Raw genomic sequence first — 22,002 nt, forward strand, 5'->3', positions numbered from 1 at the left:
GACTTTCTTTGGCCACTGCTTTATTTAGAGTATGGTAATTTACTACTTTATGTTTTGGAGAGGAAAATTATTAAATCTCATCCTCAGTCAGCATTTACAGACTTGGCTATAGGTGGTGGTTTTAATCACTTTTAGTATAACTCAGTAGAATTGCACCAGTTTTGCAACTGAACGAATTCAGAATAAGGTTTGAGTTCATGAAATGGCACAGGGTAATGGTTTTGGGGTTTGTAAATGGTTTTTGTGTTATGCCTATTGAGGTAGAGGTTTTTTTCCCTTTGTCCTTTATGTTTCCCAGAAGTTTTTCATTTTCATGAGAGGTGAAAGTAAATACGTTTTTAAATTATCATAGTATGTAGTCATTGGGAAGTTAAATATTAAATAGTCCCAAAGCCTCACTGACACCACTTTCTGACACTCTGACATTTAAGTAGTTATGGAAGGGAGGATATTAGGTTAATTAGACATGGAGGAGGGGTACTAAAACTGATAGCTAATACTTTTTCCTAGTCAGGAAATGATTCATAACAGTGGCTAGGTTTCAGGTGTTGTCCCAGCATTGTCCGTGAATTATTCTCATCAATTTTACCTCTGTTTGTTTTTAAACTGACATTTTTATGGGATAGTAGGGAAGAAGGTTATATAAATAGATAATTCACCCCAATACAATATATGTGTGTATATATATATATTAGATAAAACTGTAAAATTTTAATCAAATCTTAGATATCACAAAGTGTCACAGGTTGGTGGAAAAACTTGAAAACTGAAAAATTGCAGCTACTTGGTAGTTGCCAAAGACTGCCTGAATGTATTAGGCTCTGGTTATTATGACAGCAAACCAGAGAACAGTGCTCTTGTATTTTCTAGTAATTTCTCTCATCAGTCAGTTACTTTTAAAAGGTTATGTTGTTGTCTTAAGTTAAACTACTGAGTGAGATTTCTTTTTCAATTAAAAGCTTTTTTTGGTAAAATTCTTTGAAGGTTTTAAATGAATGATGTAGGTATGTATTGTGGATTCTTAAAATATCCCTTTGTGTAGATTTCAGTGATAATTATTCATAAGTTTAAGAAATCATCTGATGTTTCTGGTTTTAAATGTCTACTTAAAATTAATATATGATGAATTATATTAAAAACTTTCAAACATGTATATTTAATTTAGCACCTGCTAACCACTCTACTGCTGATAAAATCCCTTTAACAAAAGTGGGACGACGACTGTACATTGTAAGACACAGAGAGTCTGGAGTTGAAAGATCTATTGTTTGTCAAATTGATGCAGTGGAAGGAAGTAAGAAGGTAACAATTCGCTCCCCAGTGCAGGTACGGAATGATTCATTTTTTTGTGAGGTCATATTGCGTATATTTGTATGCTAATTTAAAAAAAAAAAAACTAAAGCAAATTACTACCAAAAGAATACAAACTGTAATAGAAATATAGCTAGTAGCAAAAAGAATAATCATTATCAGTAATTATACTACTGTAATATGAGCAGTTGCAGAATTTTGTTGAATGTACTTCTCATAATTTTTATAGGAATATTTTGTAAATGTTTTTGGAATATTATTTTGTAAAAAAACAAAAACAAAAAAAATTCAATATTTTTAGTTCTTTGTAGTATGTATTTATTCTTTTGTTTCAATTAGAGAATACAGTGAGAGAAATTTTGTACACCTTTATTGAGGTAAAATTGATGTAAAATAAACTTAAAATAAATAAAATAAAACTTAAATAAAATTTAAAGTTGATGAATTTTGACAAAAAATACACATATGAACCTTCATCACAATCAAAGTAATAAACATACTTACCACCCCAAAAAGTTTCCTCATCCCCTGTCTCCCCATTCCCATGCATCCACTTATATGTTCTTGTGGTACATTAGTTACACAATATAGAATTTTATGTAAATGAATGAAGTGCAGAATGGAGTTTGGCTTCTTTCACTCAGGATAATTTTGTATGTGTCAACTTTTGTGTATTAATGTTGTTGCATGCAGTTACATGTTGTTGAGTAGTAATCTATTCTATGTATATACCACATACCATTTTTAATGAATTTTTGTATATGATATAAGGTGAGGGTTGAGGTTCATTTTTTTCCACTTGGCTATTCATTTGTTCTGACCAGGATTATCCTTTTTCCATTAAATTGCCTTGACACTTTCGTCAAAAATAAATTGACCATATCTCCATATCTGTGTGTGTTTATGTCTGAGGTCTCTAATCTGTTTCATTGATCTATTTATGTCAGTACCACACTGTCTAGATTACTACTTTATCCTCAGTCTTGAAATCAGGTAGTACAAGTTGTACCACTTTGTTCTTTTTTAAATTTGTTTTGGCTAGCCTAAGTCCTTTCCATTTCCATTTAAATTTTAGACTTCAAGTTTTCAATTTTTATTTAGAAATTTTGATTAAATTGGCATTTTAATATTAATTTTTTATTTTTTCTTGCTAGTAGAAATACATTTGGTTTTTGTATTAACTTGTATTATGCAACCTTACTAGATACATTTATTCTAGTAGTTTTTTTATAGATATAGTTATGATGTCTGCAGATAAAAATATTTTTACTTCTTCCTTTCCAATCTGATGTTTATTGTCTTATTTTCTTTTTTCTTGTTTATTGCACTGGGTAGAATCTCCAGTACAATTTGAATAGAAATTATGAAAGTGGATGTTTTTATCTTGTTCTCAATCTTAGGGGAAAAGTATTCAGTCTTTGACCATTGAGTATGTTTTGAGTTGGTTTTTTGTTGTTGTTGTTCATGATCCCTCTGTTCCTAGTTTACTGAGAGTTTTTAAATCAGAAATGAATGTTGCATTTTGTCAAATGATTTTCTCTGTTTATCGAGAGGATCTTTTAAAAAAATTGTTAACATGATGAATTACATTGATTTTTAATTATTATATTAAATAATGATTGACTTTTAAATGTTAAATCAACCTTGCATTCCCAGGATAAACCTCATTTGGTTTTGAAATATTAACCTTTTAATATATTGTTGGATTGATTTGCTAAATTCACATTTATAATTTTTGCATTTATGTTCATGAAGGGTGTTGGTATAGAGTTTTCTTGTAATGTTTTTCTTAAGTTTTTAAACCACAGTTTCACTTTAAGGGCTATTCATATTATCTGTCACTTCTTGAGTGAGCTCTTCTAGTAATTTTGTGTCTTTAATGAAATTTGTCAGTGAACTATTTTTGCTTTTACTTCACTTTTATTTTCACAGGGTGTAGAAATTTAGATTGACAGTTATTTTTTCCATACTTTTAGGATGTCATTTCACTATCGACTGTATTACATTGTTTCTGACCAGAGTCTGCTGTTATTCTTAACCTGTGTACTCCGAAATGTGTGATTTTATTTTTATATACTTTTAAGATTCTTTTCCCTTTATTACTGGTTTTAAGAAATTTGGTTGAAATGAATCCTACATGTTTCTTGTACTTGAGTCTTTTAAGCTTCTTGAATTTGTGGATTTATAGTTTTCATCAACTTTAGAAAACATTGTTGCCATTGTTTCTTCAAATATTTTTTTCTGTCTTCCCCCTCTCTTCTCTTCTTCAAGTAGGTATATATTAGAGTGTTTAAACTTATACTGTCTAATGCTCTGTTCACTTTTTCTTTCAGCTTCCCCCAACCCCCATGTTTCTGTTTCGATAGTTTCTATTGTTATGTCTTTAAGTTCACTTTTCAATGTCTAATCTGTTCTTAATCTCATCCAATGTATTTTTATGTCTAGAAGATCAAATTGCATTTTTGTTTACATTTCCATGTCTTTTTATATATCCTCAGTCTTTCCCCTAACTTTTGAACATATCAAGTATAGTTATATAAATGTTTTAATATCCTTGCCTACTAATTCTGTCATGTGTTTCATTTCTGATTTGTTTCATTTTATTCATTTTTTAATGAGTCATTTTAAAATTCTCTTTGGGTGTCCAGTAATTTTTTTACCAGTTGCTTAAAATGGTGAACTTTACCTCGTCAGGTGCTTTAGATGTATTTGTATCCCTTTATGTATTCTTGAACTTAATTCTCCAACACAGTTATGTTAGTTGGAAAGTGATCCTTTCATTGCTTGTTTTAAAACCTTTTAGGTGAGACTCAAGCAGCCCATAGCCTAGGGTTAATTTTGCCCCACTAGTAAAGTACCCTTTGTACTAAACAAGATTTTACCACTTTGGTTGGTTAGAAAAGGAACTGTGTGTCAGCACCAGAGATTGTTCTGCCTGCAGCTTTCAGATGGATCTTTACTGAGCCTTAGACAGTGTACTCACGTGCGTGTGCCAGACAGTACTGTACTGAAGTCTTCAGAACAGGGGGCACTCTTAAAGTCTCAGGAGTTACCTCTCTGTAACTCTCACCTCTCCATGCAGGTATCTTCTCTCTCATGTAATGTGCTGTTAGAGTAAGCCTCATTGGCTTTCCCACATTCTTATATCTATCTCTTCAACTCAGACTGGGTTCTGTTTGACTTCTCCTTCTCCACACAGTAATCCAGAAACTCTCCAGGCAGTAAGATGGGGTGACAATCTTAGGGCTTATCTTGATGGAGTTTTCTTTCTTCCTTCCTCCCTCCCTCCCTCCCTCCCTCCCTTCCTCCCTTCCTTCCTTCCTTCCTTCCTTCCTTCCTTCCTTCCTTCCTCTCTTCCTCTCTCTCCCCCTCCCCTTCTCTCTCCCCCCTCCCTCTCTCTTTCCCTCCCCTCTCCCCCCCTTTCTTTCTTTCTCTCCCTCTTTCTCTCTCTCTAGCTCTCCCTTCCTTTCTCTTCCCTTCCCCTCCCCCTTCCCTTCCCCTCCCCTTCCCGTCCCCCTTTCTTTCCTTCTTTCTTTCCCTCCCTCCCTCCCTCCTTTCCTTTCCTTCCTTTCCTTCCTTCTTGTGCCACCTTTTTGTCCATTACTTCATGTGTATTTTTTTCCCCTGGTGTTTTGGTTGTTTATATTGGGAAGTTATATCTGGTCTGTATTTTTCCATCAGGGCTGAAAACAGAGGTTCCTTCTCTTTCATTTTTTATTTACGATGAACTGTATTAAAAGGTCACAATTGGGCTGCTTCATTATCATAGATTACTTTTGAATTTTATTAAATAGTAAAACATTAGTGTTAAATTTCTTATAGGTACTTTCATAGAAATGAAAATATATGTCTTCTTTTAAATCGGTAGAGCAGTTTATCTAGAAATAAAATATAGTGTAGTTAAGTTTATATATTTATCAGTTCTTAGTTTGCACTCAGCATGTTTTATATTTTGGTATGCTTTTTAAAATATAAAGATTTTAGTAAGATATAGAAATAATACAAGAAAATGGTATTACTAACCAGTTTGTTTTTGTCTATCCCAAAGATAAATATAAACGGAGGTTTAACTGTTAATGTGTGTTAATCAAAATAATGTTAATCTTTTACATCACTGTTGTATGCTACTCACTGGGTGAGCTATTCTCTGCACACTCTTTGATTCAATGAGTAGCATACAACAGTGATGTAAAAAGGTAGACATTTGCCAGCCAGTGGCTTGTTTTTCACTTTTATCATATAGACATCTAAAACTTTGATGTAATATTTTTCCTATTAATTTTTTCTACTATTGTTGTCTAAAGGAAAAGTTATTCCTTATATCAAGGTCAAGAAGATGTTATTTTCTTCTAAGATTTTTTAAAGTTTTGTTTTTGAGATTTCTTTTCTCTAAAACTGGAAACTATCCTTGTAATTTTTAGCAAAGATAATTGCATGTTTGGATTTTTTTTTTCTAATTTATATGAGCAAGATAAATATTGCCTGATAATTCCTTTGCTGGGATATTTAGATGGAATATTTTTTAAATGTCTTTAGATTCTTAGATTAATGATACTAAATGTTACTTTTCTTTCCCAGATTAGAAATCATTTTTCAATACCACTTTGTGTTTATGGAGGGGACACCTTATTGGGAACGGCTTCACCTGGAAGTGAATTTAACATACCATTAGCATCTTACCGGTGATTTTTTTCTTTATCCTTTTGTTTGCCCTAAGGTCTCTTATATACTTTTTAGTTTCTGATTTAGTAGTGATATCTATCTTTAAGTTATCAAACCATGATCAAATTTATCTTGTTAATATCTCATCTAACTTATTTAAGTTATGGCACTCTTAGAAGATTTTTTTTAAGAAATATTATTTAACTTAATGTATATAATGTATATCCTATAAATTATCTGTGCTTTCACTAGTAAATATAAATTACATGCTTGCAATATAACTATCATGGCCATAGTCATATATATTTATGATTTTTAAAAAATTTCTAACTGAGCATGATTGGTGGCTTCTAGATTTATTTACACTATTACGAAGTGATTTTTACTTTTCTAGGGTTTTATGATAGAATTTTTTAGAAATTTCTTAAGAAAATGTAAAATATTTTATCTCTTAATCTACATATTTATTAATTGTTCATTGATAGAATTGTAATGTAAATAGAGATAGACATTGATCCTTCAACAACATGTGGGTTAGAGGTGCTGACGCCCACGCAGTCAAAAATACACATTCAGTTGTCCCTCAGTATCCATAGAGGATTGTTTCCAGGACCCACTGCAGATACCAGAATCCTTGGGTGCTCAAGTCCCATAGTCAGTCCTCCATACCTCTGTTTCCACATCCATGGATTCAACCAACTGCCGGTCATCAAGTACTTCATTTGCTGAAAAATGTCTGCTTATGAACGGACCCGTGTAGTTCAAACCCGTGTTGTTCAAGGGTCAGCTGTATAGTACATCTGTCTTAAATATTTAAAGTAATTAGATTAAATTTGATATAAAATCTTTAAAAATTTTGATATAAAATCTTTTATGTATTAAGAAAGGACTATTAAAATTGTAACAGTACGAATGATGGGCTAGTCTCTTAATCATAGGCTTAATATTACAAACAAGTATTATTATTATTTAGGATATTTAATCTGGAATTGAAGATAATCTCTTTTAGGGAGATTAAACTCTTGGAGAATAAAAACTTCCTCAGAATAAGCATCATAGTTTGTTAAGTACCATTTCAAAACACACTCTAGATATGGACCTTTAGACCTATGCTACAGAAGGATGGAGGCAAAATTACAAGCAGTGCTAAAATATTCCTTACTTCTATTTATTCTGCCCCATACGTAGGAGTTCAAGATTGGGTCCCTAATGCTTAGAAGACAGCCTAGCAGTTTTTGGCACATATTTTCAGAGAGTAGACCTGCTCACCTTAATGAGTGTTTTATTGCCTAGACCTTCTAACCCTAATGAGTTTTATTGCTTAGTTCAGACTTGCTGAGGGAAAGAGTTATATTGTCTAGAGAACAACCACAAAATAGTTGTTTATAGTATCTGACCTTGTTCTAGAGAGGATTTGGGGTGGGTTATAAGACTGGATTAAAAAGTAGCATGTAAGATATGTTCAAAAGTTTCTGTGAGGAAATCCATTTTGTCCTTGGATAATAAAAGTTAATGGCATTCTGCTTTATTTTTAGTAAATATTACTATATATTTTGTGTTTCTGTCCATAGAAGAGAAAAGTTAGGCCATTAGAGTATCTTTACACTTTTTTGTTCAAGGCTAAATGTTTGTTACATGGAAGTTAATCTATCTTAATTAGAATTATTAATGACTGACTAGCTTGGATTTCACATTAGATATTCTTCTAATCTAATGCTTAGATATAGATACTCTTATATTTAAGATGTGAGGTCTTAAATTAACAAATGGGTATCATTCTGTAGAACTTAAGTATACTTATTCTTAAATTTAATTCATTTAACAAGTACTTACCAAGTGTTTTGTTGTGTGGAAGGCACTACTGTAGGATACCAAGAGGAATTGGCATAACTCTTCCCCTTGAGAGATTGATATATTATATAAGTACAGAAAGTAGAAAACAATTGTTGTTAAGAATCACAGAAGGGCTTCCCTGGTGGCGCAGTGGTTGAGAGTCCGCCTGCCGGTGCAGGGGACACGGGTTCGTGCCCCGGTCCGGGAAGATCCCACGTGCCGCGGAGCGGCTGGGTCCGTGAGCCATGGCCGCTGAGCCTGCGCGTCCGGAGCCTGTGCTCCGCAACGGGAGAGGCCACAACAGTGAGAGGCCCACGTACAGCAAAAAAAAAAAAAGAATCACAGAAAAAGTTTTAGTTGCAGAAAACTATGAAAAGGAAAGAAGGGATTAATGATTAACTCCTGAGAGACGTACATGAATTATAGTTAAAGTATAATAATGTGGAGATTAGTGGGGAAGGGCAATCTTAAATGGAAGGAATTGCATAACAAAGATAAGGAGGCATGAATGCACAGGATTTGTACAGGTCTATAAAAGACTAGGGGTTTGACTGGAATGTAGTGTGCATGTTGGAATATGAAATTTGAAAGGTTAAGTCCACATTGGGATAGTTGCTTGCTCATTGTCTTGCCCCCATTTATGTAAATTTTATCTTCATCTTTAATATCATCTATTTCTTTCTTCCTGTCTCAGAACATTTGGTGTTCTTCTGTTTTAAGACCATTTACTGCATCAGCTCTTCTCACTCAAAGCCTCTTGCCATTGATCATCTGTCTCTCATGTTTTCTCTTCATTTGTTTCTTAAACTTTCCTTTAACCTTGCATATGTCTCTAGTTCAGTTCTACCCTTCAGAAAGAAAGCTTTTGGGGAAAATTGTGACCTCTGGAAAACACTCTGCAGCCAGTCTAGAAAGAGTTAACCACACTCTTCATGCCCTTAGTCTGCAGTATACACCTGTTTTTTTTTTGGGGGGTGGGGGTACCTATCACAGTGCAGTAGTTATCTTTTAACATTACATTTCCCATGTGATTGGTATCTCCTTAAGAGTAAAGAATGACTTACTCATTTGTGCATTTTCAGTTTTACCTTCTCATTGGTAAATAATAGTCCAATAAATGTCTTGTTGGAAAAAAAATGAAAATTACAGAGAATGTAGAAGTAAAATAGGCTAAATCTGATAACTGATTTGACAGGTAACTATATGTGTGTAAGGGGGGAATAAGGAAGAGTTAATATTATTTTATAGTCCAGAGTGCCAATAGCTGGAAGTTCCTGAAAAAAGGACGCACAGAGAAGTGGGTGTGGAGGGTTCAGAGTTCAATCTAGCAGTTTAAGGCACCATCCGACATAATTACAGAAATATGTAGTAGATATTTAAAATTTGGGGGACTAGAGCTTAAGAAAACAATCACAGCTAGAGATAGTATTGACACTTGTCACACAGTAAGGGATAGTGTCACAACCATAGGTAATTAGTTTTACAAGTATAAAAATACTTAAGTGTTTATACTTGGACACACCTTAGGTTTAAAAAAATTATTAAACCCAAAGTACATTTGCAATGTAAACAAAGAATGTGATTTTTAAATATAAGGATTAATCATATGTCACACCTAATAATTTTATTACTGTCTTCTTACAACCACTTCTGCAACTATGCCCAAGATTTCTGTAAAGCTAAGTATCTATTGAAAGCGTTCATTTGATTAACCTTGAATAGCTGGTGATTAATTTTTCAGTAGAAATATATTTTTGCTTCACAAACTCAATCATGGTATGTACTTGGGACCACATATCCAGGAAAGCTAACTTCTTTAAGTTAAGTGTTTAAGTCACAGCTCTATGTGTGTGTTTTGCATATATGACCTGTATGATTATGTATTTTCTGCGAAAAACCAGTTATTATCTTGTAAACATACTTTTAAGACAGCAAGTTTGTAAGAAAAATATTCTTCTCTTGGAAGCCAAATAACTTGATTGGTTTCCAGAAAGTTAAGATGGAAATTGGTATCTGTATGTCTATCTTACCTATCTCTAAGAAGAATGAAAATATAAAAATTTATTACAATAGTATGGAGGGAGATAATTTCATTGTTCTGAAGCTGTAATCAAACAATTAAACATGTATTTTCTTTTAAAGCATTTTAAAATATATTGTTTATTCTTTTATGTAGATCACTCCTTTCCCTGAAGCCAGAAGATGAGGACTATCAAATGTGTGAAGGAATTGATTTTGAAGAAATTATAAAAAATGATGGCACTTTTCTCAAGAAGAAATGTAGATCTATAAACCCTTCCAAGAAGCCATTTATCATTAATATTGTCCCAGAAAAAGATAATTTGACATCTGTGTCAGTGTATTCAGAAGATGGTTGGGACTTACCATATATAATGCATTTGTGGCCACCTATTCTACTCCGAAATCTTCTTCCTTACAAAATTGCTTATTATATAGAGGTATTCTGGAATTTTTTAATGCCCTCCTGCCTTTGATTTTGTAGCTTTAGTTATTTAAAGTTATGAACCATAAAACAATGTTTTAAAATACTGGTGAATAGACAGTACAGATATTCTTCAAATGGAAAAGAAATGTTTCAATCATGTTATATGAAAGAAGATTAAAAAAATTTTTTTTCCACTGATTTACCTTAGAAATCTGGTTACTAAGTTGAATATAATTCATCCACACAAATATGATATGCCATTTTAAAAATCATTTATGAAAGTAATAGATATTCCTGTAGAAAATTTTAGAAAATAGAGATTATTAAGATTGTCTATAATCACATTATCTGAAGGTAGCACTTCTGATGAAGTTATCATTTCAGTTCTAAAATATATATATTTTTCAATCTTTTCCATGCATGTATATTTCATGTATGTTTAAAAGATGGATACTAACTTTTCAAACATATATGAAAATTAGTATTAAAATGATAGTACTAGACTTAAAACTTGCTACATTGTATTATTCTTGTGCTAGTTTTCTAAAAGGATTTTATGCCCTATAAAGATGCTTTTTCTTTTAAATACTCTTTGTTTTAAGATATTACATCTGATTCCTTCCTGTTGCTATAACAGGAATCTCTCCATCTTAGGATTTTAAGTAAATATTCCATTTGCCAATAGCTTGTCAAATACAAGAAAGTAGTTCTTCATTGTAGTATATTATTTGTTTTATTGCAGTCTATTAACTATTAATTATTGAGATTTACTCTGTTTACACTTTTCTGTTAAATTTTTTTCGGAGTGGGGGAGTGAACACCTCTATGGTTTAAGAATATCTGTTTTCCATATGGTTGATAGATAACATAGTGGTTAAGAATTTACACTTTGCTGTCAGATAGATTTGAGGTTGAATCCTACCTCTGTCGCTTACTAGCACTATGTCTTTAGCTAAGCTACATTATCTTTCTAAATCATTTGTCCTAGCCTATAAAAGGGGGATAGTAATAAAACTTTCATGATTGGGATATGGGGAAATCAAATTAAATAATGTTTGTAAAGGACTTAGCACAGTGCCTGACAGGCACATAGTTCCCATTTATTTACCTCTCCAGCACCACCAGCACTACTCTTCTATTTTGTGGAACACGTCAAGTATTGATAGCTTACATTGTTTTTGCTTTAAGTAATTTAAAATCTTAAGGTGAAGAGATTCCCATGTCATAACAGGAGGGAACCAGATGAGAGTTGCTGGAAAAACAGGCGAAATACCCAGATGGACTGTCTGTCTGTGTTGCATTTTAATAGAACTTTTAACTTGATGCTTTTAGGGACCACATTCTGTTTGCTAGTTTCCAAAGGATATGATCACTTTTTAGAAAGACCGTTTAGCTGTGGTGTGGAGAAGGGCTTAGAGGAGGTAAGAGCAGTTAGGAAACTCTTAAAGGGAGAGGTTACAGTGACATGAACTAAGGTAATGCAAATGTGAGTGGAGAAAAATGAACAGTTCTGAAAGCTACGTAAGATTCAGTATAAACAGTGATCGGAAATGGGTTATGAGAGTTTGTTAAAAACCAAAAATGAGATTAGTAGGGATTGCTTATTTTGGATTATGTACATTTCTCATTATTTTGTAGTTTTCACAACTAAAATCACTAGTGGATAAGATTTTTGTTTACTAATTATAGTGTTTTATAATCTTCATCAGTGCCAGCAGAATTTCACACTATATTATTTTATTTTCACAATAGTCCTTTGAAGTAGATCATTTAGACCATTTTATAAATACAGTAACTCAAATCTCAATTTATAGAAATTTACACAGTTGACAGAGTTAGAACATGAACATAAGTCTTCTTTTTCTGACACAGGTATTTCAGAATCATTTGTATAGCATTTGGAATCATTAAATAGAATATTTTGGCATATTATTCTGAAACATTAAAAATTTACTGTATTTTTTTTTTATTATAGGGCACTGAACATAGAGTTTTTACTCTACATGAAGGCCATTCAGCCCAGATTTGTACTGTACAGTTGGATGAAGCCAGGCTGCATTTAAAATTACTTAACTATCTTAATCATGATTGGAAAAGTGAATATCATATAAAACCTAATCAACAAGATATTAGTTTCATCAGTTTTACTTGTGTTACAGAAATAGAAAAGACTGATTTAGATATTGCTATCCATGTGACTTATAATACCAGCCAGACAGTTATGGCATTTCATAGTCCTTACTGGATGGTCAATAAAACTGGTCGAATGTTACAGTATAAAGCAGATGGAATTCATCGAAAGCATCCACCTAATTGTAAAAAACCAGTTCTCTTTTCTTTTCAGCCAAAGCACTTTTTTAATAACAATAAGGTATGTGAAGTTTTTTTGACTTTCATTCTTCTTTATCTACTTATCACTCCTTTTTGTTTGTTTAGAAGAATAAAATATGAAATAAGTAGAAATAACATTTGTGAAATATTTGAGGTTAAAAAGATTAAAATTTAGTCTTGGGAAGGGTTTAGTGCATTAACAGTATAATATTAGTTTAGGCTAAAAAGCAAAAGATATATCAACTTAAGCAGGAATTTTTAAAGGTACCTAAATACTAATATATTTGAAATATTTTTTTCTAGGTTCAGCTTATGGTAACTGATAGTGAATTGTCAGATCAGTTTTCAATTGATACTGTTGGTAGTCATGGAGCTGTTAAATGTAAGGGCCTGAAAATGGAATATCAAGTGAGTTCATTTTATGCTCATCAGGAAATTTTTTTTAAGCTCTACTGAGTACTTAATTTTTATCAGGATGTTATGAAAATGGAATAGTTTTTGAAATGTTGCTATTTTTTTTCCTGTAGGTTGGTGTCACTATAGATCTTAGCAGTTTTAACATTACCAGAATTGTCACATTTACACCCTTTTTTTTGCTTAAAAACAAAAGTAAATATCGTATATCAGTGGCTGAAGAAGGAAGTGATAAATGGCTCTCTCTTGATTTGGAGCAGGTGGGTAGATGAATTTCAAAAAGGTACCTCTTTAGATTTTCATTTTTCCTTGAAGTTTGATACATGAAATCACTATGTAATGTTCTAACTCTCCACCCCCACCTCCCAATTTTGTTTCAGTTCCATGAACATTTGAGTATTTATTTGTACCAGAATAAACTAAGTAAATAATTTAATTATTAAAATCCAAACATTGTTTTCTAGGAATGTGTTGCTTGATAAGAGAGGTAAACATTTAATAATTACCAACCAAATGTCGTTAAATATGGCAGTAGAAGACTGGGTAAAGTATAAATGCAGCAAAGAGAAAGAAATTATTTATTCTCTTTAGGAAGCTGCTAGAGATGCCTTTATAGGGTAGGTTAAGCTAATTATTTTAGGAAGACAGTAGTGTCTTAGGAATGAAATTTTGATTCTACTCTATCTGTAGTTATTAGGTCTCTGGGTAAGAGCTTTTTGAAAGACTGCCTGAGGTTAATAGAATACTTCTGAAGAAATTTTATTTTAAGTAAAGTTGGATAAAGCCAGTGTAGAATACTTCTGAAGAAATTTTATTTTAAGTATGTTAGGATTATTAGAGAAATGTTTGCTATTTTTATTCATTATGCCTTTTTGCTTTGAAATCATCTTTCTGGAATCATTATTCTTGATGTACATCCTTTGGCATTTCCTTTAGAGCTGATTTGGAGGTAAATACCATCAGTTTGTGTTTATCCATAAAAGTTTTAATCATCACCTTTCTTTTATGATACTTTTTCTTGATAATCCTATTTTTTTTCAACATGTTGTAGCATTTATTATATTCTGGCTTCCATTTTTGTTGAAAATTCTGCTGTGATTCTGTCATTTCTCTGGAGGTTATCTTTCCTTTTTCTCTAGCTGCCTTCACGGTCTTCTCTCTGTCTTTGATGTTCTGCAATTATACTGTTGTTTGTCTTCATGTGGGTTCCTTTGATATATCCTGCTTGAGATACTTTATTCCTAGACCTGTAGATTAATATATTTCATACCTTCTGTAAAATTTGCAGCTATTGTCTCTTTAAATACTACCTCTCCTCTTCATCCATTTCCTCTTTTTGGGTCTTTAATCAGATTTGTTCTAGACCTTCATATTCTTTCTTCCATATATCTTATTATCTTTTTTATATTCTCTATCTGTATAACTCTTTGCTCCATTCTGGATAAATTCTACATATATATTTTTCCTAGATTTTCACTTTTGCTATATATATTACACAGTGTGTATATATATATATATATATATATATATATATGCTGTTTGAGCCTTCAACTGAGTTTTTGTTTGTTTGTTTGTTTGTTTTGCGGTACGTGGGCCTCTCACTGTTGTGGCCTCTCCAGTTGCGGAGCACAGGCTCCGGACGCACAGGCTCAGTGGCCATGGCTCACGGGCCCAGCCGCTCCACGGCATGTGGGATCTTCCCGGACTGGGGCACGAACCTGTGTCCCCTGCATCGGCAGGCAGACTCTCAGCCACTGTACCACCAGGGAAGCCCCAACTGAGTTTTTTATTTGAATAATTATATTTCTCATTTCTAGAAGTTGTACCTTTTTTCATGATTGCCTGTTCGTTCATTCTTTCAACAGTATTTGTTGTGTGTACTCCTTGTGTGCCTTGTGATACATATTTTAACAAAACCACAAGTACCTGTCCTTGTGTAGTTTACATTTCAGTGGGAGTGTGGGGAAATCATTAAATGGATAATACCATAGTCAACTAGTAAAATACATAGTATGTTTAAAGGTGACAGGTCTAATAGGGAAAAAGGAAATAAGACAGGCTAAGAGGTGTTAAGAGTTCTAATGAGCAAGAAGTGGGCTATAATTTTACATAAGGTGGTCAAGGATAGGACTTACTGAGGTCTCATTTGAAGAAACTTGGAGAAAATGTGAGAGGTACACTTGTCAAGAGTTCAGCTGAGTTGGAGCTGAGCTGCCAGGTACAGGAATAGCTGATAAAGACAACAAGCCAAAATGAAAGTAGCACTCAGGACTTTAATTACTTACTGCAGTAGTATAAGTAAGAGGCTAAACTGAAGAAAGCACCACCTCCCCTTGTACCATTTTTCCTATGGAACAGCATTAGTTAGGGGTGAGGTGGATCAGTGAGGGTAGTGTCATTGTCAGGGGAGCCCTGAACAAATAACTCTTACTGTTTTATGGATCTGGGGGTGGCAGAAAACAAAGGGGAAGGGCTAGGAATGGAAGAGTACTGAGCACCAAGTCGGAGTAGAGAAAAAGCATCTTCAAGTTCCGCCTCTCTCCTTGATAAAGAGGCCTTGCAGAGGTTCCTGAGGAAGGCCTCTGCCAAAGGCCCTGATAAAGAGGCCTCTGAACAAAGATGCCTGTAGTAGGAATGCAGATATTTGTAAGGGCGCGGCTAGAAGTGGGGGCTGAGTTCTTGAGAATGCAGGGTACTGGCTGTGCACCTAGTCTGGTATGGGGAGGGCTGCTTTGCCCTGTGAGACCTGCCAGGTAAAGGTAAAGCCTTTGTAATTACCAGTGGTCTGACATGAAAAATTACACATAGGTGTTTAGCCAGGAGCTGGACCCCTCAGCAGTGTGGGTATCTGGGGAAAGAGCATTAAAGACAAAGGATCAGCCAGGGTAGGTGCCCTAAAATGGGAGAATATTTGGCATGGTTGAGGGATAGCCAAAGAGGCCAATACTATTGGAGAGGGAAAAGTATTTAGAAGAGAATAAGACATAACAGTGATAAAGAGTAATCATGCAGAACTTTGTGACACAGAACTTTGTGAATTACAAGGGTTTTAACTTTTGCTCTGAGTGGAATGGAGAGAGCTATTGGAGGGCTCTGAACAGTGATTAAACACAGTATGCTCTCAATAAAAATTTGGTGAATGAGTATAGATTTTTTTTTGGCAAATGTTTCATATGTGCTCATTAGTCTATGGATTCTTGGTTTGTTGGATGTAGAGCTCTCTATATATCTAGATGCCAAGAGTATGACTGCAACTTTGTTTTACTCTATATATTTTCTAGGTATATCTTTTTCCATACTTTTATTTACAGTAGTTCTATGTGTCTTGCTTTATATGTCAATTGTAGATACGATTATTGGGTCTTCTCTCTTTAAAAACCTAATCTGTAGCTTCTGTCTTCCAACAGTTAGTTTATATTTACAGTAATTGCAATTACAAATGCATAACAACTTATTTTTTATTTTACTTTTTGTTGTCAACTTCAGCTTTTCTCTTTTCTCTTTTTTTGTTTTTGTTTTTAACATTTATTTATTTATTTTGGCTGCGCTGGGTCTTAGTTGCGGCATGTGGGATCTTTGTTGCAGCATGTGGGCTTATAGTTGTGGCATGCAGACTTCTTAGTTGAGGCATGCATGTGGGATCTAGTTCCCCGACTAGGGATCGAACCCGGGCCCCCTGCATTGGGAGCCCAGAGTCTTACCCACTGGACCACGAGGGAAGTCCCTCAGCTTTTCTTATGATAAATTTCTTCTGCTAATTTAAAAGCTTTACATTTTAATTTTGGCTTACAGTAGTCAACCTTAACTTAAAATGCATATTTATGATTATTAGCTGTGTTGATTTGTAAGGAAAGCTTACAAATAAGCAAGGCTTGGGGGTTTTTAGAGAGCACATCATTTTTAGTCTTCTCAGTTCCTCCTGGGAAATATGCTTGGATTAGTATTGCTACTGTTTTGACTCCAGATAAGTTTCCACTGGGTTGCAAGAAGCCCCAAGTGGGAATTTTCTCAGCCTGTTATAGCCTTAACCATGTCCCATATCTAGTTCCATTAATTACTTTTTATGGTTGAATAAAACTGACTTTATCAAGCTAAGGCACTTGACTCTAATATCTAGCTTCTTCTACATTGCCCTCAGGTAATATGGTGATGATCATGATGAGCACATGAGCAGTCTCATTGAATTATGTGAAGTTACCAGCCTGGTCAGAGTCAGATCACACTAAGACCTGATTTACATAATAGTTTACAGACAAGGCTGGCTCTCCATTCCTGTTCTTTTAGCTCTTTTCTTTGTTTCCAGCTCCTGTTGTCTGGTCTTCTTTCTGGGTGCATTGACTGTCTCCTATTCCGTTAGTTTGGTTTCCAGATCACTGATGTCCAGGTTGTTTCTTAAGATTTTGAGCCTGTTTTCTACTCTGAACTTTAGACTTTAGATACGTCTCTTGGTTTTTGCTTTTGTTTTTTCTTTTTTAATCCTTATTTGACTTCCAGAACTCTGGATTTAATATATGTCCTGACTTGACATTTGTGTGTACTTGGACTACTGTTTAATTACTAAGTGATGCCCACAACCCAATTATAACTTTTAGTAAATGAACATTCCCCTGTTTTAAACTGATCACTTGGCTCAGTTTACTTACTTTTTTTCAATCCATCTCTAGATCTGGGCCACACTAACGCCTCTTCACAGCACTCTATCAATAGCTCTTCAACTTACTACCCATTACTGCTTGTGTTCAAAGTGCCCCCAAGTGGCACCCCATCTCAAAGTCAGCAGTTTATAGCTAAGCAGTCCAGTAACCAGAGCAGTGTTGAAAGAGGTTTAAGACTATTTTAAGTCTACTCTGATGGGTTTATTAAAATGATAAAGGTATTTATGGCGAAATCAGTTTTAATTAAATAAATATATGTAATATATGTTTTAGTGTATCCCCTTTTGGCCTGAGGATGCTTCTAATAAACTTCTTATTCAAGTTGAAAGAAGTGAAGGCTCTCCCAAAAAGATACATTTTAACAAGCAAGAAAGTTGTATTTTATTGCGTCTGGATAATGAGGTAAGTGATTCTTTTGTGTGTGTGGTTAGAGAAGCTAATATATACTTAATAATTTTTTTTTTATTAAATGATTTTTTTTGTTTGTTTCACCAAAAATGAACAAACATCTCTCTTTGCAAAGGGAAAAAGTTCTAAAAGGAAGCAATAGACATAAAACAATTTAACTGTTATATGGAAAGTTAGAGCAGGGGTCCCCAACCTGGGGGCCGTGGACTGGTACTGGTCCTCGGCCTGTTAGGAACCAGGCCGCACAGCAGGAGGTGAGTGGCAGGCGATCGAGCAAAGCTTCATGTGCCGCTCCCCATGGCTCACATTACTGACCGAACCATCGCTCACATTACTGTCTGAACATTCCCCCCTCCCCCCGGCTGTTGGGGACTGCTGAGTTAAAGTGCCTAGAATACTACAATATACCACATCTTGAATTTGACCCATCTGTATATGATAATTGAGAGTCATGGTTTTCCAGAAATGCAGTATAAAATCCTGAATTACTTTCCAAGTCATCAAAAAATATATTAAGTTATGAATAGTTTTTATTATTAACTGTTATTGGTTAATATTCTTTGGAAGATGATCACAGAGAATATTTTCTTTTCCTTTTTTCTAGCTTGGAGGTATTATAGCAGAAGTTAATTTGGCTGAGCATTCTACAGTTATTACATTTTCAGATTATCGTGATGGAGCAACTCCATTCCTGTTAATAAATCACACCAAGAATGACATTGTTCAATACAAGCAGAGGTAAGAAGATTATTACAAATACAGTATCCCCTGATTTTAGCAGAGTCTAGCTGATGAGACATTGACTTTATGATAATTTCCTAAGAGTATAAACACCGATAATGGCATTATGGCCACGTAAAACAATGTCCTCATTTAAAAAAAAAAAAGGTATACTGAAGTATATAGGGTTAAAACTGACTTGAGATCTATAATTTACTTTTTTAAAAATTCCCACATAATTGACATATAACATATGAGTTTCAGGTGTCCAACATAATGATTCAATATTTGTATATATTGTAAAATCATCACCACTATAAGTCTAGTTAATATCCATCACCAAACACAGTTAAGATTTTTTTTTCTTATGATGAAAACATTTAAGATTTACTCTCTTAGCAACTTTCACACATACAATAGAGTATTATTAACTATAGTCACCATGCTGTACCTCGCATCCCCATGATTTATACATTTTATAACTGGAAGTTTGTGCCTTTTGACCACCTTCACTCATTTCATCCACCCCAACCCTGCCTCTAGCAACTGCCAATCTGTTCTCTGTGTGTTTGGTTTTTTTGGTTGTTTTCTTTTTTCTTTTTTTGTTTTTTTTAGATTCCACATATAAGTGAGATGATACAGTATCTGTCTTTCTCTCACTTGTTTCACTTAGCATAATGCCATTAAGGTCCATCCATGTTGTCTCAAATGGCAAGATTTCTTTATGGCTGAATAATATTTCATTTTATATATACCACATTTTGTATGTTCATTCATTCATCAATGGACAGTTAGGTTGTTTCCATGTCTTGGTGATTATAAATAATGCTGCAGTGAACATACATATAATTTTTGAATTAGTGTTTTCATTTCCTTTGAACAGATAATCCAGCTGCTGGATCACATGTTCTGTTTTTAGTTTTTTGAGAAACCTCCATACTGTTTTCCATAGTGACTGCACCAATTTACATTCCCACCAACAATACACAAGGGTTCCCTTTTTCTCAACATCCTTGCCAACACTTATTTCTTGTCTTTTTGATAATAAGCATTCTAACAGGTGTGAGGTGATGTCTTATTGTGGTTTTGATTTCCCTGATGATTAGTGATATAATTTACTTTTAAATGCTTCAAAAACAAAAACCAGGAGAACTGAAGCAAGTATGACAAAAGCTTGATCATTGTGGAATCTGGTGAGGAAATTGTCAGGGTTTATCATAAGAATTTTGTCTCTTTTTGAAATTTTTTTTTAATGAACATAATGTAAATATTGATTCTTCAGATTTTTTTCAAACAGTAGATACCTTTTTCTTGTTGAGGCATGTGGGAAAGGAGCGCTACATTTTTAAGCTTTTCTAAAGACCATATTTATGTCTTGATATTTCAAGACTACTCATTATATCATTTGTTTCAATATACTGTGATGCCTTACCCTCTTAGTTCCACTACAATTTATGTAACCTTCTGTTCCTCTACTTATGGGTCCCAGGTTGTCTTGAATTTATTTTGTCTACTTTTCTTAGTTTGTTTTCATGTCACTTATCAGTGGGCCCATATTTATCAGTGCATTTATGCTTTTTTTCCACTGCTAACTGTACACTTGGAATCATTGACTAAAATAGGCATTGATTGAGTGAGAACCTGAAGCTTGAGCTAGCAAATATCTAGAACTCCTCCTTGCCTATCAATTCTCTCATTTGAGGAAGATGTTGAGAGAGAGTAGAGCCTGTTTTCTATGATATGGATATATTATAAAAATAATAAGTTGGTTGATTAAAACTGACAAAGGCAAACAGAAATGGTTTTTTCTTATTGTCCTTCAATTCATGTACCTCAACTAGCCTTTCCCAAAGAAACTGTCACAGAATTAAGACCTCCAGAAAATGATTTGAGTGACTATTTTCTTGATTCTCTCAAGGATAGTACATAACTGGTAACATTCTAAGATACACAGGAGCTAAGTTAATTCTTTACATACTGTGGATGATGTAGGGCATCGTAGCTTAATTCTCTGACATCTGGTTGAGCCTGGCTGAGGCTGAACTAGAGACTTCTCAGTCTTTTCTTTGGCCTTGACTTTGCACTGTTCTTTATAGTACAGTTCAGATATAAAGTGTTTAGAAATTTTATCTACTGCATTGTTACAGTTGTAAAAGTTATCTACTGCATTGTTACAGTTGTAAAAGTAAGGGATAAGGGAGAAACTAGAATGTGATCCTGTGTAGAAATTCTGAAACTTAAAAATTACAGTCTTAATGGAAATTTATAAAATTAATACATAGATTAAAGCATTTGTCACATTGTGTTGTTATCTTCTTGTGAGGTTAAGACTTGTACACATCTATAGTTAACATTCTGAGGACTCTGGTTACTTTTTATTTTCTTTGAATTTCCTGAGGTAAATCTGAGATGAATTTTTTCAAGGAATATTCTGCAGTGAATTAAATAGATTAAAATTTATATGAATTAAAGCACTTCTAAATATTTTTAAACCAAATTTATCTGATCAACACGGTTACATTTGATATTTTTTCATAGAAAAATAAGGAATATAGGGCTTTTTGTTTCCTCTGCCTTCCCTACCCTTGACTTTTTTGTTGTTGCTAATATGGTTTTTAATTGTTTCCTACATATAAAAATAACAACTGTCCATTATTTTTTAAAATTCTGTAGGAAAACTGAAAAGAAAAACATAATCCCTGGAATCCCAACACTGTCAGCATTTTGATTCAGTTATTTTTTTTACTATTGCTCTCTATCTGTTTATATTTCTGAATCTCTTGTTTTTAACAGCTATTGTGAGCATGTAAATTTGCTTCAAAAACACAATTTTCAATGAATGCATGATATTCCATCATTTAGATGCACTATAATCAAATGTTCTTCTATTGTTGAGAATTTATTTCCAATTTTATAATGTTAGAACCTGTTTATCTTTTAATAAAAATGTTGAACCCATTTGTAATCCTTATAACAACTAATTTATGATTCCTTGCCATACTTTTTGGTAATATGGATTATTTTCTTCTAAGGATGATTTGGAAAATATACATTTTGTTTCTCTTGTAGATAATTACTTTTTGTGTTCTTGGAGATTTTGATGCATGGTTTATTTTATTTTATTTTACTGCATCAGGTCTTAGTTGCGGCGCGCAGGCTCTTCGTCGCAGTGTGTGGGCTTTTCTCTAGTAGTGTCACACCGGCTCCAGAGTACGCAGGCTC

At 33.7% G+C, this 22,002-nt stretch overlaps 1 protein-coding gene across 3 annotated transcripts in view; it reads left to right on the forward strand.

Moving 5' to 3' along the window:
• VPS13A (vacuolar protein sorting 13 homolog A) overlaps positions 1–22,002 on the forward strand; it is a 259,057-nt gene that overhangs the window by 182,552 nt on the left and 54,503 nt on the right. For all 3 annotated transcript variants that reach the window (XM_082614126.1, XM_082614124.1, XM_082614125.1), the window contains 8 exons: positions 1,166–1,326; positions 5,890–5,993; positions 9,983–10,265; positions 12,228–12,623; positions 12,887–12,991; positions 13,111–13,257; positions 17,926–18,054; positions 18,665–18,798. In XM_082614126.1, the coding sequence (XP_082470252.1) occupies positions 1,166–1,326; positions 5,890–5,993; positions 9,983–10,265; positions 12,228–12,623; positions 12,887–12,991; positions 13,111–13,257; positions 17,926–18,054; positions 18,665–18,798 (1,459 nt within the window). The remainder of the gene's footprint in view (positions 1–1,165; positions 1,327–5,889; positions 5,994–9,982; positions 10,266–12,227; positions 12,624–12,886; positions 12,992–13,110; positions 13,258–17,925; positions 18,055–18,664; positions 18,799–22,002) is intronic.

The sequence above is a fragment of the Mesoplodon mirus genome, assembly GCF_964341445.2.
Source record: "Mesoplodon mirus genome assembly, chromosome: 1".
Lineage (NCBI taxonomy): Eukaryota > Metazoa > Chordata > Mammalia > Artiodactyla > Ziphiidae > Mesoplodon > Mesoplodon mirus.